Source organism: Pezoporus wallicus, unplaced genomic scaffold, assembly GCF_028554395.1.
Source record: "Pezoporus wallicus isolate ANWC-B61680 ecotype Strahan unplaced genomic scaffold, APGP_CSIRO_Pwel_v1 contig_7819, whole genome shotgun sequence".
NCBI lineage: Eukaryota > Metazoa > Chordata > Aves > Psittaciformes > Psittacidae > Pezoporus > Pezoporus wallicus.
In genome coordinates, this window is record NW_026642241.1 from 137,680 (window position 1) to 161,395 (window position 23,716).

Below are 23,716 nucleotides of genomic sequence, written 5' to 3' on the forward strand. Positions count from 1 at the left end.
GCCAAACAGAGCTTTAGCATGCAGGCACCGGAGTGCGGAAATGGATTTCCACAGCATGCAATACATCTTCACCCCTCCTATAACACGAGGAGCTCAACAAACCCTCCATCCCTGCTGCAGCAGTGCCTTATGCTGGCTCCTGAACCACTAAATCACACCTTCCATCACAGACAGCCCTTCTTAAATACCTGTGTACAGGTGCCTTCACACACTTCCCATCTGCCCTTTATGCGATATCAACACCAAGAACCAAGCATCAAAACCTCTTGACTCTCCAAGGCAGAAGGTGACATAAGGGGTTACACGATAGTTATGTGTCTGCAGGAAGGGTCCAGAACACCAAACACAGGGGCTGACATGGGGTCATTCAGATGCCAAGGTGCTTGGCCAAGACAAAATCAGAGGCAGGAACTTGGTTTGGACAGGTACAGCTTGAGGGAGGCTGCCAGAGCCCCACCAGCTCTCTAGCAGGGCAGCTATGAAGGGTGAAGAAGAGTGCTGCCCAGAGCGGCGAGGCTGAAGCAGCCTGGCTGCTAGCCCCACTACACGTGGGACTGAGTAATAGGAAAACTTCCTAAGAAGGGGCTTGGGGAATGTCTCCCCTCTGCCACTGCCCCTTTCTCTTCCAAATCCAGCCTCTCTCCCAGTTTTAGCACATATGCTGTATTGAAAAACACCAAAGTGCAGCTACTTCAAGAACAAAGCCAACAGAAGACAATTTGTTAAGGTGTAGGATCGCAATTGTTTGAAACTTTCTGTGCATGCTCTTAACCTACCAGGCCAAGGCACGATCTTCCTGGACATAACAAAAGGCTACAAGAAGGTGACAGTGCAAGAGCTGGAGCAGCACTTCCTCCCTTACTGCCTCTCATCCGTACAGCACTCATGACACCAGCCTGGTCTCTGCAGAAACAAGCAGGAAAATCCCCCAGCTACAGTGAAGAGCTGAGCATGTACCACCCTGGTGCTCAGAGAACTCAGAACAGGAGAGACCCTTGGGGTGAGCGGGTGGCCTCATGGACAGTGGGGGTCCAAGACTCCCTTTCATAGCTGTGGGATGCAGAAAAGACCAAGCTAAAGGCCACATAAGCAGAATTACTTCATCCAGTCCTTAATAGTCTTGCTGTATTTCCCCAGTTCCTCTCTCTAACTGCTGCCTTCATCCTGGTTACCAGAAGCCTCACAAGCTTCCCCATCCTCTGACAGCCACAGCTCTGTGTCCAGGCTAGAAAAGGGGAGAGAGACAGGGGGAAAGGGAGAAAGGAGTTTTTCCAGAAGCCAATGAAATGCAACTGTGAACATAGTTCCCATGGTAACAGCAGGATCCAGGGGAAGAAAAGGGAATGTAAATCGGATTATCAAGGGGATGAAGAGGGAGGGACAAGTGAACCAGTTGCATCCTCCAGCCCAGCCAGGCCGCTGGCACATCACCCATAGTGTGTGCCTGAGCACTGCATCCCCTCCACACCTCAGCTCCTGCCCAGAGAGCCCCCTTCGCTCTGCACCACCGTCACCCCATGGGGCGAGAGCCCCACAGCACCAGGGCTCAAGGAGGGAGTCCTACCACCACCCCCCAGCCCAGAATCTTTCCCCTCAGAGGAGCAGTCCCCCTGTAATCGATGCAATATATTACTTTCACTGCCTGACATCATAACAGTAAACGAGGAGGAGGCTCAAAAAAAAAAAAAAAAAAAAAAAATCAAAGAGAAGTAACTCATGAGACCCAAGATTTATGCTCCTCCACCCACAGGGGAAACTGAGCACTCCTCCATGACATTCTAGCAAGGACTCGCGCATACAATGAAATCAAGGCGGCTTTCAATAAAGCCAGGAGAAGCACAGCAACTCGCATCCGATGGATTTAAAGCAGCACATCCAACAGCACCAGAGCCTGTTCCAGCAGAGTTCCCAGGCTTGGGAACAACCTCCCCAGCCTGAGAAAGGACTGCAGCACCTTGGCTGCTCTCCAGATCTGGCCCTCCCTGCACCGCTCAGGCTGCTCGCTGCACACCCTCCCTGCTGGTGCTTCCCAGCCTGGAAAAGGTTGAGTCTCAAAAGCACCTCCTGGGGTTTTGCTGCTTCTTTTCTGCTCTGTTTTATTTCCTCAAAGACAGAGATCAGCTGCCTGGATCTGGCTTGACCTCCCAGTAGAGCCCACAGCTGCCCTCTCTGCAGCACAGATTGCCTACTTGTGGAGAGGGGGTGGCACAGGAGGGACACACGGATTTGCTGCTGGAACCCTTTTGGAGAAGAGCATGAATATTTCATGACAGGGAGAAGATGCTTCAGCAGCATCATGCAGATGTGGATTAGTGCTGTGCTGTCAGGGACACAAAAGGCCAGACTCCAGATCAGCACTCTGCAGTGCCCAGGAGCCCACCGAGAAGCCCCCCAAGGGTAGAGGGACAGCCCTGTCAGTCCCCAGTAATCCTCTGTCAGAACGCTGCTCTGTCCCCAAAATACAAGATGTTACCAGACAGTCACTCGCAACTGGAGGCCAGGTTTCAAGGAAGGCACAACATCCAAGTGGAACTAGCAAAGGCATCTTGGGGGGGGGGGGGGAGCTGGACTGCATTTGTACAACGCCTATAGACGCCCTTTGATTCAGGCACTCCATAGAGCTTCCTCTGCGCAAAAGGAGAGCAAGGTTGGAGATCCCTGTTGTGACTCTTGGCAATATGTAGAGCGTGTCCTCTCCAAGGGTCTCTGAGTCTGGCATAAAAGGAGCACTTGTGTCTCCAGAGCACGTGTAGAGGGCAGAAAGGAAATGGACTGAACAGCAGGAGGCAGGACTGCCCAGAGCAGGGCTAAGCTGACCCCGAGCTCTGAGGGGTACAGTACCTGAGCGTGCTTCTACCAGCAATCCTATGGGGAAGGACGGACTTGCCATCCTGGTTCAAGTCCCCCAAAATCCAGCCATGCAGCACTGATGCCAGTAGCAGGAAGGAGCAAGATTTCAGGAATGGGAGCCTGTGCAGGACCAAAGCTCCGGAATTTAATTGAGACAAAGCTGCTACACTTTTCTTGGACATGAATTTGAGGGGGAGGTGTTTGATACTGCCAATCCATTTTCCCTCAGACACAGTTCTTCCACATGAGGTTGAACCACTAAGCACTGACAGGGCATCTGTTAAGATTGGCTCTAGAAACCAAATGTTCTTGAAAACAGAGAAACAAGCTGTGCTTGCCCTTCGTTCCCAGCCATCCAGCTCCCAGTACCACAGGGAAAAGCCACATGGAGCAGCCCACATGCACACGGATGACCCAAGAGAGGCCATGTTCAAAGTACCCCTCTGCGTGAAAGGTGCAGCAGGCTGAGGAACACGGAGAAGATCCCCAAGGCAGGCAAGACTCGGTGAAAGGGTGGCACAACAATGTCAGGATCATCTCTACTGACAACATAAGGCTTCAAGGAAAGGTCCCGCAGAAGATCTGCAGAAGGGCTCCAAACTCCTCTCCCCCTTTGTGTTTTCCTTTTACAACCACATTTCTGTCCTGCCTCCCATGGCAGCTACCTTGGGCCAGAGCAAACAGCCTGCTGCTTCAGAAGGAACCTGCGCCCAGGATCACCACAAACTGCGAGCGCTGGAAGAGGCCATCCCTGCAAACAGAGGAAGATGATCTTCCTCCAAGGTCATGAAATCTTTTCCTCAGAGGAAGTGAAAAAAAAGCCAACAAAAAAGAAAACAGAAAGGCCACTGCAGCCTCCTCACTTGACTCCCTTTAATTAGTAACCATCTGGTTTTGAGAGGAGCTGTCAACCAACGTACAGCATTTGGCAAGCTTCCTCAGCTGCTGCTCTCCTAACGTCAGTTCTTCTTGGAAACGCTTTAGGCCTCGAGATGCCAGAAGGAAATGAAAAGAAAGGCAAAAGAGTGCACGAGTGAAGCAGAAGAGCAGGGATGCGCTATAACCCAGGGGACCGAGAGAGGCATTCCCTAGTTCCACTTCCAGGTCAGGGAGCAAATGCTCCGGCCGGCCATGCAGGAGGAGCCTCAAGCACTGTGTTCCAAACGAGCTGCTACAAACCCCTCACATTTTCTGGAACACGGCCTGCTCCGTGGCCAAATTCCCACTTAGGCAGTGACTTTCTATCCTCTTCCCTAATTCCCTCCCTCACTTCGATGTCTTCTTTGTCCCAACTGCACCGTGCCTGCCGTTAACATGTGCCGCTCCAGGACAGGGTTCATCACAGGCACTGAACACCTTACAAACCCCATTCACTGTGCTCTGGGGATGAGCGCAGCGGCGGTCTTCCTCAAGTCCTGCCCTGGCTCTGCCCCATGCCACGCTCTGCTCAGGCAGAGGGCTGCTCTGCTCCTCAGAGAAGCCACACGTGCAAAGGGAGAAGGCGCACGGGCAGCGGAGCTGAGCCACAGCACTTTTGTGTGCACTGCCTGCCTCATTAACATGCAGCACATGGCTCCTGCAGCTTCTGCATTACTCCTGCCCGACTCTGGGACCTTGCGGGAGTCAGAGGCTTTGCACATTTGCTTTCCCTGATCCCCAACACACGGCAAACTACATTTTGAACAGCCCCCTTAATAGCTGCCTCAGACAGACTTCCTACTTTTGCAAAGAAGCAGTCATCCCTTGCTCCCCCAGACAGCATCACGCTCACACAGACCACAACCACCACCCTCTGCAGTACCCTCATGTGAGCAGGTACATCTGACTGCCCTACACTCACCCCCTTCTATTCCTTCCCAGCCCGGCTCCCATACAGTGCTTCAGCTCCTTTTCTCTTCTCCAGAGCCATGGTAATGAGGTACAGGCACAGCTGAAGAGCAGGATTCCCATGTTAAACACATTAATACCCCACTACAATCAGGGCAGATATTTCCCAATGCTCTTCTGCACATCTGTCTTATATGGCAAAAGAGCCCAAGAGCCAAACCTAGGAGATCCTCCCATTACAACTGCCCCAGCATCCACCAGCCTGTCAGAGCAGCAGAGCTGTCATCTCCATGACTCCTGCTCCTGTCACACCTGCTTCTTTTAAGACGATGGAGTGCACTGGTCTGACACTCTAGGGACTGAAAATCCCCATGCAGGGAACAGGGAGGCTCCCAGACAGGCCATGGAATAGCGCACATGGGTCATCAGGCCTGGACCATCTCTCTGTGTCTCAACACAGCCGATTTACCCCAAAGAACCGAACACAACAGGTTGTGGATACTGTTCCTCTTTCCGGTTTCCCAACCTTGGCTGGGGAGAGCAAAACTTCGCCTTTACAGTAACAGGTAACAGTACAGTAACTTTCCGCTCCACGCCGCAGAAGCTGCCACACAATACTTCCATCTTCCCTGCTTTTCCTCCTTGCCTATTAGCGTTATGCAAAGTGCCCAACTGCCAATGCCAATGAGACTTCAGGCAGAAATCCATCTATTTCTCCCCTCCAGCTCTTAATTAACATGTGGCCTTTAATTACATTTCCCATTTTCATGACAAAATATGTCTCTCTCCTCCACATGCCCCTCCCCAAGATCATTACAAGAGCTCTAATAATCATCATCATCATTCATCTACCTGGAGAGCAAGGTGGAGGCACCTGCTCCATCTTCCCAAGCTACTCCACCCCACACCTAGCCCCGATCACTCATTCCTTGGAGAGCCACAAGCCTCGGTCCTGTGCCAATGGAGAGGGGTGGAAGCACTGCTAACAGGTTGGCACAACATATTGCCAGGGCTGCAGAGTGCCTGCAGGCTTTGGCTGCACCGGAAGACCATGCAATTCAAGGCTGAACAGAGAAACAAAGGCCATTTGGGGAGGTATTAGGAATTCTCTTGCTTTCAAAGGTCAGGATGCACCACCCTCCTGTTGAACCAGCTCTATCTCACTACCTATCAAAGGTGCAGCAAACACTGATAGGAAGCTGTGCAGTAACAGTTGGTTCAGAGACCTATGTGGTAAAAAAAAAGGGAAAACTTTTTAACCAACCACCCCATTCACATGGATCCACCACGTGGAAATCACAAAGCATCCATTTCCTGGTGAAAACTGAGGAATTCTTCCATATCCAGGCAGCCAGGAGCAGGTGAGGAGCCGGTATCATTTACTCAAGCATGGACCTTTGTGCAGTCGGGCTTTCATGAAGCTCAGGTCTAAAGACAACAAACTGCTGCCACTGTCCTCACAAGTCTGGGAACCTCATTCAGATGCAATCTGTCACAGCAGGGAGACAACTGCAGAACTTGACCTTGGATTTGCAAACTCAAGACCAGAATCAGCTCTCAGACCTACTATTTTATCCGAATGTGCAAAATTCACCAGTCAGGGGCGGCTTTGGCCACTCACAGAGGTCCAGGAGTGACACTTTCCTTAGTGTTTACTTCACACCTCAGACTTCCAGAGCTCCTCAAAGAGTCCCCAGCCCTCCCCGCAGCACACAGTAAGGTGACACCGAGTATGAAGCTACACAGTGTTTGCTTTAGCCTGCAGACAGATTGAAGACAGGCAGCTGCCCACCTCTCCCACGGCGGAGCTCTGAAGAATTATCACTACTTCACAGAGCAGACATGACATCAGGCTCTTGGGACAGAGACAGTAACATAAGGGCAGCATTGAAGCGATTGCAACACAAAGGACATACATGAAGGACTTAAAGCATGGCCCAGAGTCCTCAAAGCAAGGACTGCATGATCCAAACATGGAGCTATAGGCAGCACGTATGACTTGGACAGCAAGAGCTCCCAGCAGAGCTCCGTGCATGGGCAGCAAGCGCACCACGAGCACAGGGGACATCTCTGCTGCTCGCAGAAACCCACATCCCTTCTAATAGACCAACGATGCAGAAAAACCAAGTAGCTGCGTGAGCAAGAGAGCATGGCTGAGCGTGGCAGAAAGGAGACGATGTCTCTTTAAATGTGACTAGAGTGTTGTCAATGGATCTGCCACGGTAGAGGAGTTAATCCCCCCCCAGCCCCTCTCAGCCACTGTGATGGGATAATTAGATGCGAGGGCTCAGCGCAGATGATGCTCCAGTTGCTTAGCAACTAATGGTTTCCACAGCAACGGCAAAGCACAGCCTTCGGAGCAGTAAGTGAGCAGTGCAGCAGGGCAGGGAAGGATGCCTTAAACTCCTGCACTGATCCTCTCCTCCAGAATCACTCCGAGGCCTTGAGGTATTCGGGGAATGAGGAGGGGGTGCCTTAAAGATACAACATCCCTGTTTCACACACAGTAAAATGAAAAGGTTTGGGTTTTTAGACTAAATATTCCATGGCTCGGTCCTCCTCGTTGCAGTGATTCTCCGCCAGCAGGATGAGCGAGGCTGAACCACAGAGTGATCTTATGCAAAGGCACATGCCCTCATACATGGGTTGCTATAAGCAGCTGAATATGATTCCAGCATCAGCAATTCTTGCACCCAGGGCTGAGTACTGAACACACACAAACACACTGATGTATTTAGGTTTTCAGCACTGTCCCCTAAGAAGCCATGTACAGGTATCCAGCCTGGCTCAGAACCACCAGCACCAGCAGGTTTCCTCTCAATTCTGCAGCTCTGCAACGTGTACACAAGTGACGAAGGCCATAAAACACGAGGAGTCTCACCAGAATTACAGAGAGAGATCAGATTTATAAACTATAGCCCAAGTCTGTCATCTGGTACTTCCTTCAACCTGACCAATTCCTACTGCTTTATTACTGCTCCTTCCCGCACGGAGTCAGCATCCCACTGCTCCCGACACCGCAGCCATGACATGCATCACTTCCCACTACACACTGCATGTGCTGGCCATGCAGCTGTACTGCTGCAAGCCACAGTCCTGTCACCTCATGAGCTGAGTGGAGACAAGCTCAGTTGGCATTTTCATAAGAGAGCTCTGCACACTTAGGTGGGGTTGTTGATTCAGTACTAGGTGGTCTTCGCCACCTTTACACGCTGCAGGGATGGCCTGTGAGGTGTCATTTGCCTGCTTGCAAATGACAGTCTTACGTGTTAACGCTTTGCAAACATCCCCAGCCATGATGGCACAGAAGGAGTCTGGAAACTCACATCACAAAGACAAGCCCTGCTCTTGTACCCTGCCCTCCATCCTGCCCTGGTGGGTGCTTGTGCCAAGAAGCGTCCCTTGCAGTGCCGGTGAGCAGAGCATGCCTTGGGCACTGGCTGCAGGACGCTACTCGCTAATTTTCCTCTCCCCCCTCCCCGGACGCTGCAACACGTGCGCCCCATGTGCCACCTCTTTTCGGCACAAAGCACACAGAACGGAGAACGGGGCAGCAGCGGGGCGGGAGGTGGCACTTCCCAGCAACGGGCAGCCGCGCTAGGCTCTGAGACCCCCGTGTGCATCAGTCCAAGCCACTGACTCCGAGACGCTCTGTGGCAACTTTCTGCCCCTGCTGCATGCATGACCTTGCCCTCCAAACTGGCTGTGACAGCCAGGAGGAGGAAGCATCCCATCAGCCAGCCTCTGCCAACAGCTAATTGAGCTGCGAGCGAGGTCTCCTCCCTGGAGCCCTGTCCTGATGCCTCCAGCACTTCAGGAAGGTACAGGAGCAGTCACCAAAAAAGTTGCGGAGCGTTTCAGCCTCTGTCCCCTCTGGCTTTCAAAGGGGGAAATCAAAGGGAAGCGCTGCGCTTTGTTCTGCGGGGGAGCGGCACGAAAGGTGAGCGGCGGCGAGCCTGGCAGAACCGGTCGCTTCAATCGTCCGCCAGCTCACCTTTGAAGTGGGTTTTAAAATCAGGGAGGAGGGGCAGAGACCTGAGTTCAGCTCTTTAACTGCAACTTCACAGGCTCGGAGCACGTGGGGGGTAAGAGGCTGCCTTTCCCCCACCAAAAAATAGCGTATCTGTTCAGAGAGACTAGAATACAGCTAATAAAGAAGGCTGCGATGCTCATCAAGTACAGCTGTTGAGTTCTTACGTCCTGAGGAGACTACAAACAGCTACAACAGCAGCAGCATCTACCTACGCTACCAACAGAGACACATCGGGCGTCTGCAGGATTAAGCAGGAACTCTGCCACTGCCCCTGCTCCAGTGCCAGTGGAGTAACCATCTCTCTCTGCCTCACATTCCCTCTCCCCTTGCCCACCCACATTGTCGCCACTGCCTCCCTGTAACAGAAAGGACCGTTTTTAATCCCAGCCCATGCATATCCTGGGAGCTTTTTCTATTACAGTCATAGCATCAGCCACTTGCTGCAGCACCGGGAACTGAAGCAACACCAACACAGCAGGAGTGATGCTGTGCCAGGACAAGCCAAGCACCTAATGTGCACCCTGTGCTAGGAAGATGGGGAAAACTACCAATTATTTAATTGGAAATTAATCTCTGTTCTACCACAGGGGAAAATATATACACACACACACATATATATATGTACACACACATGCACACAACCCCCACAGTTGATTGGCACAACCAGCATCCACAAGCCCAGAGTCTGCACCAAGTCCACTGAGCTTCCCTCTATAGAAACATCATCAGCTGGGCAAAGCCAAGGCAACAGCGATACCTTCATATCACCAAGGACAAGCAGATGCCCCTCTGTACGCATTCAAAGCTTTCAGGGGCTGTGGAATACAAAAGCCATTCAAGTCAGCCTCCAGTAAGAACCCTGAGTTGGAAGTGAAGTCACAGACCTCCCCTATCTTTAGGGGAGAGAGTGAGCTTTCATCCAACATCTTTCAGAGGAGGGAGCTAATCCAGTTTCTCTGGCTTGCAGAAGGCAGCACGTTCACATGAAGCCAGCCTGGCCAAAGACACCTACCTACACGTCACATGCATGTGCAGAAGTCAGACAGCACATGAAGCAATCGAGCACACTCGCAGTGACACCTGGAATCTGAAATGTCTCTTCTCTTAATTTGCAAACAAGTCTTAATCTAAAGCACCAGAAGATGGGAATCAACAAGGAAAGAGAACTGTCTCCTGACCCCGACCCTCATCCTGACAAAGCTTCCCTGTAGTTCTGCTGGCTACAAGGCGCGTGAGAGTAGGTGAGACTGGTTTTCAGCAAAAAAATCCCATGAGTTGGCTTCCGCGCGGACAACACTCACCTGAAAAGAGCCGGCTTTGAAGGCTCCGGATGTCCCCAGCAAAGACGCCACCAGCTTGTCACCTCTCTACCTTTTCAGCTCCGTTCATGATGCAGATAGAGATGCTGGCGTCTTTGGCCTTCTGCACATGTCAGCAGGTTCTCTTCTAAATTCTGTCTCACCTTCTGAAGCTAGAGGGACCAAAAATGAGACAGCTTTAGAATACAAACATGAGCTTCTGCGTGGCACAAGGAATCGGCTGCCTTAGGTTTTGTTTGCCACAAGTTGACTCAATCAGTCTGATTAAGAATCCCCTTCCTGGGAAAGCAGAGATCAGGGGTTATGATGCTTCCACACAGAATCTACAGTACACAAACTGATGGGATTGGGATTCAGCAACTGAATGGCCAAAGGCAAAATCAAGGCCTTTTAGCCTTTCCCTGGACTTAAGGGAAAGGTCTGTGCTTGCAACTGCATATATCTAAAACATTCTTATGCTTTAAGCTGGAAACCAGCACCTCTGTTCCCAGTTTTGCCAGCGCCATTGCAGATCACAGGGCTCCCTTCCCTGTTCGCGTTACAGCGGCACCTCAAATCTTTACCAGCGAGAAGTAAACATGAGTACACGGGCAACGCTTTCCCTCCCCGCAGCCCAGGCAGGAAATATCAGCAGGCTCTTTTCACACCTCATTTTGAGAGAGTGCGAGTACAACTGCTCAGAGCAGAGCTCTGTATTGTATTATGTTATGCCCTACCCCTGGCTTTACTTACCAGCTCCACAGAGAGCTGCAGCCTTCACTGAGGACACTGAAAACTGAGGGAGGACGGAGGAAAGGAAGATCTTATAACTGCTGCCTGCAGCTGTTTCTCATCTCCTTTATTGCTCTGCGGGAGCTTTTGCTGGGGAGCCCGCACCTAACTCCAGAGCAGCTACAGGTGAAACCAATGTGCAAAACACCAGCTCACACGGCCTCTTGTGGCCAAGCCGCACGTCCTGCTTGTCCCCCGGCAGCTCCTGCAGAGCAGCACAGGGAACGGTGTCCTTCCCACGGACAGGTTCCATCCCCAGATATCCTTCTGCCTTTTATTCACATCAGCGTGCTGCCCTGCTTGCTCTCCCAAAGCCACGCTGGCTGAAGAGAAAGCAGGGCAAGACACTTCACCTGCGTGCGAGATCCAGCTTTCGCAGGACCTCTTTAGTCCCCCCCCAAATACTCACGTTGTTCCAAGATGATGGACATCGCTGCGCCCAGCCCAGCACTCTTGTGTGCATTTACTGTCAAAGTACCAAAGGTTACGTGGGTAGGTGAGGCATCAATTCAGGGTGCACATAGATAACCACAGGCTTAATGAATTACTCTGCCTCAGCTGATACATACACCACTGTGTGAGAGTTTAGCTCCAGACAGAAAGGGGAAAGCAACTTCGTGATGTGACATGTCCAGTGATACGTGGTAAATTATTAAACTGCAGTAGCTGGATTGTTTGCAACACATCCCAAGTCAAACAGCAGGCTCCAGTTTCAGGAAGGAGAATGGGTTTGGCCTGGGGTTTTGAGGAAAGCAAGCCAGCAAGTGTGTCCCGCTCACACCTGAGGCATCTGACCCGGAGGGAGCACGCAGGTGTCTCTGCAAACACCTGAACTTTGTCACACGAGGGTGGGAAAAGCAGTGTGAGGAGAGCCTTCTGCATCTCACAAAAGCCACGCCACACTGACCTGATTGATAATCATGGAATGCCTAACAAGGACTAAGCAAACCTCAGTGCAACACAAACTATCATAGCTGCTTTTACTGAGGAGGCAAACCCGAGTGTGCCAGGTTTCCCGCTGCCCTTTGAAGGTTACCTTGTCCAGAAAAGCTTGGTTTAGTGTTTGACTCATTTTTTAACAGCCTGTCCCAAAAGATGTAAACACTCAAAGGCTGAGAATAGTGACAGCAAACAGGGCAGGGACATCTGGCCCAAAGCACTGCAGAGCAAGCCTGCAGCAGGAGGAAGCATCTCCCCTTTTCTTTCATTACACAGAAATAACCCAAACAACTCCAAGACAAACCTCTAGTGCAAGGGTCAGGGAATTCACTTTTAAAGCTGGGATTCTCCCAACATCGTAACACTAATGTTATGGCACAACCTTTGCCAGCAATTGCCAGCGTTGCCTCTTTCTGTTCAACCCCCTGCAAGTCCCTGCTGTACTCCTCCGCTACCAGCATAACCTGTGTCCTCCTGCAAAATGGTCAACATATGTAGAGAGTCTGAAATCTAATTGCCTGTTGGTACAAAGCCAAGCTTGGATTTTGGTGTGTAGCTACTCCATTTCCACCAGTGCCACCTGCCTCCCGCATCCCCTCCCCAGCAGAGGAGTGACAGTGAGTGGGCCAGAAGGACGAGGATGTGTGACAAGTACCCTTTACTAGCACAAACTACATCGCTTCCTTCATCAGCCCTAGGACAGATTAGGCAGGGGCCGTGTGTGAAAGATGTGGCTGAAGAAAGAAAAGCAATTCAGGAAAGTGCACACAAAGTTTCTAAGAGACTGAAAGCACACCCAGGCTCTACTCAGCCTGGCTCCTTTGCTCAACTGTGGTCCCCCCCTTGGTGTTTTGCCTGGGATGACCTACAGCACTTTCCAGTCTTAAACCCCACTACTCCCAGGCAAGCAGGGTGAGGGAGCTCCTGGTACCTGAGCACTCTGTGCATCCCTCAGAGATCCGTCCTGCTTCCAGAGACATTGATGTTCTCAGACCAGGTAAGTTCATTGCAGAGCGTAGGTAAGGCTGTGATCTTATCATCAGAGGCAGAAAGAAATGAAATGCCAGCCCAGTGAGAACAGCAGTGGCTGATCTACCAAGGCTCTAGCAAAGTAAATGGGCAGAAAACAGCCTGTGTGGTGTGACCTATCCCACTCTCAATCAGCTCCCTTGTTCTGCCAGTATGGGCATTGCCTCCCTAGGATGGGCTCTAATAGGTATTTAGAAGTGTGAAACAGAGACCAGCCCTTCACCCACCTGTGTGATACCCTTTTTAAAACATGTGTGACACTGAGCCAGCTCCTAGAGCACTTTAAGCTCAGGGGATCCTTTGTGCCCCCCTCGCAGGTCCTGCTGCCCTCGGCACCCAAAGGTACCTTTGGCACCCAAAGAAAATGGACTTGAGTTTCCAAAACAAGGCATTTTGGGAAAGCCTGCACTTACAACATGGCCTTGAGGACTGGGACATGGCAGAGGAGCTGAAACTCACCAGCACTGAAGAAATCCGGCAAGGTAAGGACATGGCTGTAATTACAGCTGTGCCCTCCAAATGCAGCCTTTCAGGTAGATGAACTCAAAAAGAGGGTGAAGGGGGTGAGTTGCACTCATCTGGCTTCACAGGGGAAAAAGAAGGTAAACTTTCAGAGCTGAGCACTGTTGTTTGGGCTGGCCACAGTGGTGCAAGAACACACAGGCATGCACTCTGTACACAAAACAGGAAAGCAAACGCTATTTAGGGCGATGAGGAGGCAACTGGGGACCTTCGCCTTGGGATTTGCATTGCATTAGAGCTTCCCCAGGCTGCCTATGGACAGCAGGTCTAGAAACTGTCCTCAGGCAGGACTGGCAGGGTGACATATCTCCTCCTTTTAGGTCAGGGTGCTCAGCCCCATCTGTGGATGTGGGTAAACCCCAGCCTGGCCTGTCCCCTCCCTGGGAGCCCTGGATCAGACCCAGCCACATCCAAAAGCCTCGTGTCCTCAGTTGCTGGTGCCACAGGAAGCTCCTCTCTGAACACATCGTGGGACAACTCCTGCTCCGACTTGAACTGCTCCAAGGAGGATGTGCTGTCACCCTCCAGTAAGGCTAGAAAGGTACACAGAAGGGAGCTGCTTGGGCAACAAGCGGGCTCAGCAGCTCCCGTTCCAGCCTTGGTCAGCCGATGCACGGAGCCTGCCTGACAAACAGGCTCAGAGTACAAAGTGCAGGGACAGAGGCTGAAATTTAAAGCGTATGAGCTTTCTGTAAGCTCTCTGCCAGAACAAAGCAGCTTATCCCTGTCCCTCATTCTACCCAGGGCTAATAAATCCATGTTCTTTTTCTCCTTCTTCTCCCCAGCTTACTGCGGATGAAGCTGCTTCATGTGTGGACATCCCAGTTCCTCAGGAGATGCTGAAAAGTCCTGAAGTCAGGATGATGCTGGTGCCTTGGAAATCCACAGTCCTCAGTCCTCAGAGCATGAAGCTCAAGTGCCCCAGGCAGATGAGTGCCAAAATTGAGGGGGGCTGGCCCCGTCCCCCCCTTAATTACTGCACCCTCATCAGCATCGCCCTGTGCAACAGTGCGGGTGGCAGTCTAACTGTACAGCAGATCTACCAGTTCACACGGTACCCGCTCTTCTCCCAGCTCCTAGTGCAGAATGAGGGGAAGAGGGACTGCAAGGGGTACAGGGGTCTCTGATCTTCCGCTGGGAAGCAGGGATGTGGCAGCCAGGACTCACGTTTGGGTCTTAGCTCTGCCCTCAGCTCAAGATGCTGCTGAGGGAACTGCCTCCCCTCTTTGGCAACACCCAAGCCTGTGTCTCCAGAGCTGGGATTTCAGTTCTGTGTCTCGAGTGCACCAGCCAGCCTCCCACTGCAGGGCTTGGGGAGGACCCTCCTCTCCTTCCCTCCACGTGTTCTGTTATTTATCACAGCCTCCAAGGGCTTCAGCCCAGGACAAATCTTTTCTCTCCACAGGCAGCACTTCCCATTTTTTCAGACAGCCCCAAAGGGCTGGAAAAGCATGATCCGGCACAAGCTGTGCTTCAGCAGCTGCTTCGAGAAAAGTACCAGCTCCACGTGCGCCAAAGGAAACCACAGGTCCTGCCTGTGGAAACTGACTCCAGGAGGATGCAGAAAGTTTCAGGAGGAAGCACAGGCCCTGACTAAAGAGGCGCTCGACTTGGTGTGCCAAAGCATGAGCAACCCGGGTACGATTCCAAGGGCAGGAGCCCTGCAAACAGCAGGGCACATCAGGTTTTATGAGGTTCCTGCAGCAGGAGAGCACCCAAGCACTATGCAGCCCCCAGCACTGGGGGACACTGCTCTGGGAGGTGACATCAGAAACTTGGAGATCCCTGCAGAGATGCTCCGCAAGCAGGGCTCGGTCATCGGGCTGGCCAAGAGCCCAACACAGCAAGACAAAGCCAACCAGGCTGCTTTCAAACACAGAGCTGTCATCTCAGTCCCTGCAATAGCTGGCAGTTTAATATGGGACAGGACTGTGGCTGCAGCATCAGTGCCTGAGCAGTTGTTTTGGCCCAAGTACCTATCCCAACTTCTCACTTTCTCTTTTGCAGATCTGATGAGCTCTCTGTTTGGGCTATGATTCCTTCTGGCTCCCTGCTTCTGAAAGATGTGCCATGCGCTTTCAAACGAAGCCCGTTTTCTGAGGTGGTGCCACAGGTAGCTTCACAAGAACCACATGTGGAAATTATGAGCATTGTGACATAAGGACTCAAATTTAGAGGGGGGGGGGGGGGGAGAGAAGAAAGATGGTCAATACTTCATTTCCTTCATTAAGGTGAGTTTCTGCCAGACGCATGAGTTGCAGAGGCATTCTGGCACCCGCTATGCCTGTAACACAAAGTCCTCCATGCACGCTGCTGCCTCTCGCAACGCTCCTGCAGTGCAGAGAACTGAGCTGCAGGAATAGGTTAATCTGTGTCTTAACAAAGCGCCTCAGGCCAGTGGCACAGAATGCTTTACCTGGCTGGGAGTGCAGAGTCCCTACCACACAGATGTTATTCCAAGCCCACGTGCCTGCCCCCCGCACTGCAAACCCAGTGGGCAGGGATCCACATCACTGCTAGGCTGGAGGCTGGCTCCTTTCACCTGCGTGTCCACAGGAGCACGAAGGAACAGACACACTAAAAGGGATTTGACAGAGTCTAAATGTGCACATTAGGGTGGTACCTCTTTTCCTGAGCAGCATACAAACCACCCTGCAGAGTAGCTCTGCACCGCTGGGCACTAATGCCACCCGAGCCACTGCAGGAGTGCAGGATGGCTGTCAGTCCCACATGCGACAGCACGGGTTGTCTGTCTGTGTGTCCGAGCAGGACCTGACATAAGGTGAACAGTCTCTGAAGGCCTTGGCTGCCCTGGATGGCACCACTGAGGTAACCTTGCGGCTCCAGTTTGATGCTCGCCTCCCGTCGGGCCAGGCTGGAATTACAGAATCAATCAGGTTGGAAATGACATTCAAGTTCATCAAGCCCAACTTCTACCCCAGGACTGCCAAGGCCACCGCTAAACCATGTCACTACGGGCCTTATCTTAGGGTTTTCTGAACCCTTCCAGGAACGATGATTCCACCACTGCTCTGGGCAGCGTTTTCCAGTGCTCGGCTCCCCTTTCAGGGAAGAAATTCTCTCTAATACCCAGTCTAAACCTCCCGCAGACCATGAGTATCCCCTGCTCTTACTGAACACAACCCCCAAACACTTCAGATGCGCTCAGAGGTGCGGATGGCTAGGAGGCATCAGCCGATGGTACCCGACAGCCGGCGTCACACGGCGGTTCGGCGGGGCTCAGTGTTTCGGGGATGCAGGAGGCGGCTCCAGAGCAAGTCCATGCACGAGCTGCGGGACAAACGAGCGCGGCCCGCAGGCAACGGAGGCTTCGGACACGACCGGGGCACCGGGGCACGTGCACCCCGCCCCGCCTCGCGGCCGCGCCTGCGCAGTGCGAGCGGCCGAGCGGCCATGGCGGTGCACTACTGCGCGCTGTGCCGCCGCTCCTCCTTCTCGGGCCGCCGGCACCTGTACAGCGCCGCGCACCGGCGGCGGCTGCGGGAGGCGCTGGGCCGCCTGCAGGAGGAGGTGGCGGCGGCGCGGGCGGCGGCGGCGGCGGCAGGGGAGGAGGAGGAGGGCGGCGGCGGCGCGGCCGTGCTGCGCTACGACCCGGCGGAGCACGACCGGCGCGTGTGGTGCCCGTGCTGCGGGCGCGGCGTGCGGCGGGACGGGCGGCGGGGGCCGCTGGCGCTGCCGGGGGCCGCGCTCCTCCAGCACCTGGCCGGGTGAGCGGCGGCGGCGGGGCGGGGGGGCCGGGGGTAGCGGAGCGGGCGGGCGGCGCTGACCCGGTCCCGCAGGGCCGAGCACCGCCGGGAGACGGCGCGGTTCTGGCGGGAGCAGCGGGCGGAGGCGGCGCTGCGGGAGCACTGCGTGGTGCCGGCCGAGGAGTACGAGCGCTATGCGCGAGCGCTGGAGCGGGCGGTGGCCGCGCACCAGCGGCGGGAGGAGGAGCGCATCCGACAGGTACGCCCCCGGACCGGCCCCGGAGCGAACCGGGACCCGCCCGGCCCCGCCTCACCCGCGCTCTCCCCGCAGATGGCAGCTGACATCCGGGAGGCCGAGCGCAGGCAGCGGGAGACGGTGCGGGCCGCCCTGCAGGTCGGTGAGCCGTATCCTGCCCTGCTGCGCCCCGGTGGGGACCGGGCACCGGGACACGCACCCCCGCCGGAACCGGGAGCGCTCGGGGGGGTGGAGGTGGGAGTGGATGGAGGGGGGTGTCGCTGCTCAGCACCAGGAATAGTGTTCCTTTTTCCTGAATCACACTCAGCTTCAAACGGAGCCAGAGCCTCGCGCAGGACCTGCCTCCCATGGCCCCCCGGCAGCACCCCAGAGGTGAGAACCGCTTCCCGCACATGTACCCCGCTTGAAGCCACGGCCCTGCCGTGGCAGTGGCCTCATTTGTTTGCTGCTGCCATGAGCTCGCTCAGATCCTTCACAAACTTTTATCCATCATAAGCACCACAGAGATTCTTCTGCCCTCCACACATGTGTAAGCACCAACAACCACAAAGTGGTAACACTGTGGTACCCCGAGAACACTTCTTTCCCATCTTGCTACAAAACTCTCCAAACACAGACACAAACTCTGCTCCAGAAGCCTCTGGACAGGTATTGTCCACCCATCTGCAGCTGTCACTCACCTCTCAGGCTGCCTCTGTGTTCCAGGGACACCTCTCATGATGCAGAGCAGCCTGGCCCAAGTGGGACACACATGGGACCTGACTTAAACTGGATGGAGCCCAGCCAGGCTTTGACCTTCATCGGCCACCAGGTAGGGGTGACTGGCTAATGAGCACAACTTCAGTTTAACCACAGGGGCTACAGAGGGTGTTATGAAGGAAAACAAGGAGTTGCAGACTCTGTCACAAAAAACACAGCTGTGCAGATTCAGGCGAGCAAGGAGCAGAGGGTTTCACTCATCCAGCATTAAGTTATGTTTCATTAAGCAAACGTTCTAAAACACACCCTATAAAAACAAATATCCCTAAAGAAAGTAGAGGAAAGCCTCTCCCTTCCTGTGACAGAACCTCGCTCTGAAAGGGAACGCACATACTTTTCAGTTCTGGTCTGTTTAGGAACACTCTTAAAAGCATCAGTTTCTCATCAGTGTTTTCTGTTTCTGTTGACAGGATACAGAAGGGAAAGGGAACGTTCACACAGGTACTTGCATCTGCAGCTCGCTCAGGTGGTGCCCTGCTGAAAGCTCCTGGCTTGTCAGTATCACAGGGGTAACTGAGTTATTTTGAAGCAGCCACAGCACAAGCAGGAGGTGCTCGTGCCTTTGCTTATAGGTGACATGCTAGAGAAGAGAAAGGTCCTGTATTTCAAAAACTCGGTGCTGTGTGGAACGTACGGTGTGGGGTATGCTCTGCCACTGCCAGCTGAGCAAAGGCCCAGGGTTACTTGTCCTTCACTGCTTGCTGGGTAGGGAGAGCTGCAGGGATGAGGGAAGGGAGGATGCTTCTCCCCATCACAAGTTTAGGGTAACTACAGTAGCTAAATACATTATCTGTGTCTCCTAGGTGCAAAACCTCCATGGCTAATGGAGGAGGAGGAGGAGGAAGAGGAGGGAAGCAAACAAATTGGACCTTCATACGAGGAATTTCTCAAACAAAGTGAGCAGCTTGTGCTCATTTCAGTTAACCTCACATTCAAGTTTCCACACTAAAGAACCAAAAGCACTGCGACAGAGAAACTCACTGAATGAAAAACTTTTCTAGAGGAGAAGCAGAAGCTGAGGAAGCTGCCCCCCGAGCGCGTGGGTGCCAACTTTGACCATACCTCTCAGACCAGTGACAGCTGGCTCCCTTCCTTCGGGCGTGTGTGGAACCACGGCAGGAGGTGGCAGTCCAGGTGAGCTTCAGGGCAGCACAGGCCCCTGCGGAGCGCAGGGTTTGTGGCCTCCATGCATACAGGCCACTCATGGAGCAGGCTCTCTGGCAGCAGCGTCAGGAGGGGTCTCGCTGCACGGGTCACACCATGCCAGCCTGGCACGGGGTTAAGCACAGCAGTGGCTGCAGAGGCAGGTGCCTGCCTTACCTTCCAGACCCGTGTACTGGCCTGCTGGCACCTCTCGTGTGTTACAGATCTGTGCCAGCTACCTGGAGAGGCTGCTGCCGCTCTGAGAGCAAAACCAGAGCTGCTGTTCTAAAGCTGTGCCCTGTCTTACTTGTCTTGTGGGGTGAGGCAGTGTTCATTACCTCTTTCTAAAGGGTGCTGCCTTCTGACTTCTACACTGTCTTTCAGGCATCAATTTAGAACTGAATCGGGGGAAAAGAAAAAAAGGTGATCAGGAGAGGAGCAGGGAAGAAAACAAGCTCTGTTGTGGGAAGGTGGACTGCAGGAAGCTGCAGCTTTGTCAGTGCTGCTATGCAAAGTTTAGTGCTCTTATTTAATACCTACATCTGGTTGTGTTTGGTGCCTGGCCACAGTGCAGCAGTCCCACCACCAGCAGCTCCGGTGCCATGTGTCCTGTGCCAATGTGTAGCATCACATCCCATTAAACACATGAGGTTTTGAGAAATAAACTTTTATAATTTAAATAAAATGCTTTTAGCCTTATTTAGAGCTGCTTATCAACACTTCCCCCTGAGACATTAACCTGACATCTGCTGTTGCCTTGCACAAAGATTTGTGGGTACGGCTGGTCTGCAGGAACTTGAGAAATACTGAAAATATCCTGCTAGGACCTTCCCCAGCCACAGAAGCGGGCTTCAGTTTTCCTCCAACTGCATCTCAACATGGTTTAACATCTCTGGCTGCTGTAGGTGACACAAAAGTTCCCTTTCACAATACAAAAGCATGTTCACAAGACATTGCAAACACCCTATAAATGCAAAAACTGCCTGGCAGAGGAAGGCAGCCATAACCTGGCCCAGAATCCACTACCAATAATGAAACATACACAATCTTGAAAAGGCAAGAAAAATTATTTCAGTAATTTTATTGCGTGCATCTACATAGGACACATTGCTGACGGGGCCACTGGGGAACCTGCAAGGCAAGAAGTCCTAAATCAGACAAGCAGGTCAAAACACAAAGGGTCTGCAAGCTCTGCTCCAACAAGAACACTTTGCACAGTGCCCTGTGACAGAAGGGAAAGCACACCGATGGGAGAGCACGCACAGGGACAATCACCAACTGCTCTGGAGCACAAGCGATGTCCTCTCAACACCCAGAGGCACAGCCCACCCGAAGTAGCACAGTCGCCCAAGGTGCAGCCATGTGTTAGCTCCCAACAAAGCACAAAGTGGCTCCCACGTGGAGCCACTGCCTCACCTCCTCGCTATGCGTCCTCCCCTGCAGCAGGCGCGTCTCCACCTTTCGTGTTCCTGGTGTAGATCACTTGCGCTCGGTGCTTGGACACCAGTTTGATCAAACCTACGAGAAAAGGAAAGTACCTGAGGGCGTGTGTGCTGGTGGTCAGGGACCTTGTGCTCCCTTCTGAGACCGGCCAATGTGTGAGAGGGAGCACCAGCACACCCAATCACACGTGCTTGTGCATGGCTTCTGTTCAGGTCTGGGAGCAGCTCTGTCACCACCCGTCCTTTGAGCAGCATTTCCTTAGCACAGCACACCAGTGAATGCAGCAGAGCTGCTGCTCCTCGCTTTGGAGCACTTCTGGAACACAAGCTAAGGCAGGGGCTTGCCAAAAGCACACCCGCTTGTCTATTACAGATGCAGCACGAGATCTGCCAAGTGAGCAAGGAATGTACCCAACAGTTCTGAGCACTCACCTTTGCTGAGCAGCTCCTGGAGGGCAGCCCTCGCCAGGGAGCCTCGAATCTTCAGTCTCTCTGAGACAACCGCAGGCGTGATGAGCTTGTAGTTGGGCACTTCCTTGCACAGTTTGTCATAGGTGGCCTTATCGAACAGGACAAGGTTGTTCAACTTGTCTCTCACTTTCCCCTTGGACCACTTCTACTTGGAAACAGAAAAACAAGCCCTAAGTCATCTTCTAAACTATAATGAAAGATCCTGGTGTCCCTGCCCATGGCGGCAGGGTTGGAACTAGATGATCTAAAGGTCCTTTCCAACCCTAACCATTCTATGATTCTACGATCCGGTTTTAGGATGTCCCATCAAACGTCTCCACATCACTTCCAGATTAAAGGCCTAACAAGACGCACCGAATCGTCTTTATAAACGTAAACACCGCAGATAACACCTACAGCATCTCCAACCGACGGGCCTAAAGCTCCGCCTAAAACCACAGCCTTTTCTTCCTCGGATTTGCCTCCACCACACGCGGCTCTGCTGCCCGATGAAGCAGCAGCTCCCCCACCACCACCGTGTGCCCCCACCCCGCCACGCACCAGCCACACGGTGAGGGCCCAAAAGCCTCCCCTGGAGCCCGCCGCCACGCACCCCCCCCCCCCGCTCCCCGCCGGCTCCCACCTTCTTTTTGGCTTTGCCGCCGGACTTGTTGACCGGGTCTTTATCCTTTTTGGCGGACTTGCCCGCGTCCTTCTTCTTCTTGTCGTCTTTGGGCGGCTGCGGGGGGGGCAAGAGAAGCGCGGCCGATGAGCGGCGGGCAGCGGGGCGACCTCCGGAGGCTCCCCCCGCCCCGCGGGGCCCCGCCGCCCGCCGCCGCGGCCCGCCCGGCGCTCACCATGCTGCGGCGGGGCTGCTCCACAAGATGTCGTCCCGGAAAGGAAGCGCCTGGCGCGGGGCGCGGGGAAACCCCGTGCTGGCGGGCGACTTCCGGGGCAGGGCGCGGGGCCGCTTCCGGGCGGGCGGGGGTCCGCCATGGCGATCTTCAGCGTATATGTGGTGAACAAGGCGGGCGGGCTCATCTACCAGCTGGACCACTACGCGCCCCGCGCCGACACCGAGAAGACCTTCAGCTTCCCGCTCGACCTCGTCCTGCGCCCGCACGACGAGCGCGTCGTCGTGGCCTTCGGGCAGCGCGATGGCATCCGCGGTGCGTCGGCGGGCGGGCGGGCGGGCCGGGGGCAGCGGGTCGGGCCGGGCCGGGCTGACCCCGCGCTGTCCCCGCAGTGGGACATGCCGTGCTGGCCATCAACGGCGCCGAGGTCAACGGGCGCTTCACGGCGGACGGGAAGGACGTGCTGGAGTTCCTGGGCAACCCCGCCAACTACCCCGTGTCCATCCGCTTCGGCCGCCACCGCCTCTCCTCCAACGAGAAGCTCATGCTGGCCTCCATGTTCCACTCGTGAGCTGCGCGGGACGGACGGGGCCGGGGGGCAGGGCCGGGGGTGCGGGGGCACTGAGGACCCCTCTCCCCACAGGCTGTTCGCCATCGGGTCCCAGCTGTCCCCCGAGATCGGGAGCTCCGGGATCGAGATGCTGGAGACAGACACCTTCAAGCTGCACTGCTTCCAGACGCTGACAGGTACAGCTCAGCCCCGGGCACAGCACCGCTTGGCCTGGCCAGGGCTGTCACGGAGCGCAGCCTTCCTGACCCCCTGCCTTTATGGCTCCAGGGATCAAATTCGTGGTTCTCGCCGACCCGAGGCAGGCGGGGATAGATTCCCTTCTGCGCAAGATCTACGAGATTTACTCTGACTTCGCCTTGAAGAATCCTTTCTACTCCCTGGAGATGCCCATCAGGTAGAGAAAAGCCCGCTTTTGATAGTGCAGCTGCCACCCCTCCTCACTCTGCCTGTGCGGTAACACATGCTGACAGCCCCCCTGCTTTGTGGCAGAGCAGACCCAGGGGTTGAGGGAAGGGGAGAACACAGCACATGGCTGCAGGGGCAGGGCACTGACCTGTGCTCCTTCTGGTATTGCTCTCCTGGGGAAGTGGGAGCCACTCCTCCTTGGCACAAACCCTGCTGCCCTAATGTCACACTTGAGCCCATACGAGAAGCTGTAACCTTAAGTAATGGCCAGGTCAAAGTCTGATAGCAGCAGGTCATGGTCTCGTGACTTAGGGAATCTCTCTTTGAAGGATGTGGAGATCCTGCCTCTGTTAGCCTGTTCCGTAGGTAAAGTCACCCCCTTCTGCTTTTCTGTTACAGATGCGAGTTGTTTGATCAGAACTTGAAACTTGCTCTGGAGGTGGCAGAGAAAGCCGGACCCTTCGGACCTGGGTCATAGAGAAAGCCTCCCCTGTTGCACTGACTCTTCTCTCCCCCTGAAGAGCAGGGCCTCTCCTTCACATCAGAGACTGCAAAGCCCCCAGATGTGCTCCACTATCTCCCAAGATACTCGGTTATCCCCCGGTTGCGAGATTTACCTGCAAAAGATTAGTCAGGATTGTTTACACACGACCACAGAGGCTTATTCTGCTGTGCCCTCGAGTGAAGAAAGGCAGCGAGGCGTGGGTCCGTGGCATTACTGCAGCTGATTGCTTGCTTTCATTTCAGAACTGTACATATGTATTTTTCCTGTACAGCTCTAACTTATGGTTTTGCAAAGGGTTTCTATGCAGGAGTAATAAATGTTCCTTGAAGAAGTG

At 54.0% G+C, this 23,716-nt stretch overlaps 5 protein-coding genes across 6 annotated transcripts in view; 3 read left to right on the plus strand and 2 right to left on the minus strand.

Annotated features, from left to right (window-relative positions):
* Positions 1-12,117, minus strand: part of BCL9L (BCL9 like) — a 57,906-nt gene extending 45,789 nt beyond the window's left edge. The window contains exons 1-2 of the mRNA XM_057428236.1: positions 11,210-12,117; positions 10,012-10,181 (exon numbers count right to left, since the gene is read on the minus strand). The gene's annotated coding sequence lies outside the window, so the exon portion shown is untranslated. The remainder of the gene's footprint in view (positions 1-10,011; positions 10,182-11,209) is intronic.
* FOXR1 (forkhead box R1) lies at positions 6,431-15,358 on the plus strand. 2 transcript variants are annotated; one of them, XM_057428251.1, is made up of 6 exons: positions 6,431-7,125; positions 13,086-13,250; positions 13,611-13,831; positions 14,076-14,344; positions 14,696-14,928; positions 15,298-15,358. In XM_057428251.1, the coding sequence occupies exons 2-6, from the start codon at positions 13,133-13,135 to the stop codon at positions 15,324-15,326; spliced, it is 870 nt and encodes a 289-aa protein (XP_057284234.1). In that variant the 5' UTR covers positions 6,431-7,125; positions 13,086-13,132; the 3' UTR covers positions 15,327-15,358. The 2 variants fall into 2 exon arrangements, with proteins under 2 accessions (XP_057284234.1, XP_057284235.1); XM_057428252.1 differs by lacking the exon at positions 6,431-7,125 and having other exon boundaries at positions 12,883-13,250.
* A 1,332-nt stretch (positions 15,359-16,690) lies between these two features.
* Positions 16,691-19,857, plus strand: CENATAC (centrosomal AT-AC splicing factor). Its single transcript, XM_057428250.1, has 9 exons — positions 16,691-17,018; positions 17,091-17,256; positions 17,329-17,391; positions 17,561-17,625; positions 17,959-18,064; positions 18,423-18,453; positions 18,816-18,908; positions 19,014-19,146; positions 19,540-19,857. The coding sequence occupies exons 1-9, from the start codon at positions 16,705-16,707 to the stop codon at positions 19,580-19,582; spliced, it is 1,014 nt and encodes a 337-aa protein (XP_057284233.1). The 5' UTR covers positions 16,691-16,704; the 3' UTR covers positions 19,583-19,857.
* Positions 19,858-20,221: 364 nt separating this feature from the next.
* On the minus strand, positions 20,222-21,998 carry RPS25 (ribosomal protein S25). The gene is made up of 5 exons (XM_057428257.1): positions 21,905-21,998; positions 21,691-21,786; positions 21,030-21,213; positions 20,572-20,673; positions 20,222-20,286 (listed from the first exon to the last, which is right to left on the minus strand). The coding sequence occupies exons 1-4, from the start codon at positions 21,905-21,907 to the stop codon at positions 20,579-20,581; spliced, it is 378 nt and encodes a 125-aa protein (XP_057284240.1). The 5' UTR covers positions 21,908-21,998; the 3' UTR covers positions 20,222-20,286; positions 20,572-20,578.
* Positions 21,999-22,020: 22 nt separating this feature from the next.
* Positions 22,021-23,713, plus strand: TRAPPC4 (trafficking protein particle complex subunit 4). Its single transcript, XM_057428254.1, has 5 exons — positions 22,021-22,216; positions 22,294-22,468; positions 22,545-22,648; positions 22,740-22,866; positions 23,277-23,713. The coding sequence occupies exons 1-5, from the start codon at positions 22,042-22,044 to the stop codon at positions 23,353-23,355; spliced, it is 660 nt and encodes a 219-aa protein (XP_057284237.1). The 5' UTR covers positions 22,021-22,041; the 3' UTR covers positions 23,356-23,713.
* Positions 23,714-23,716: the final 3 nt, after the last annotated feature.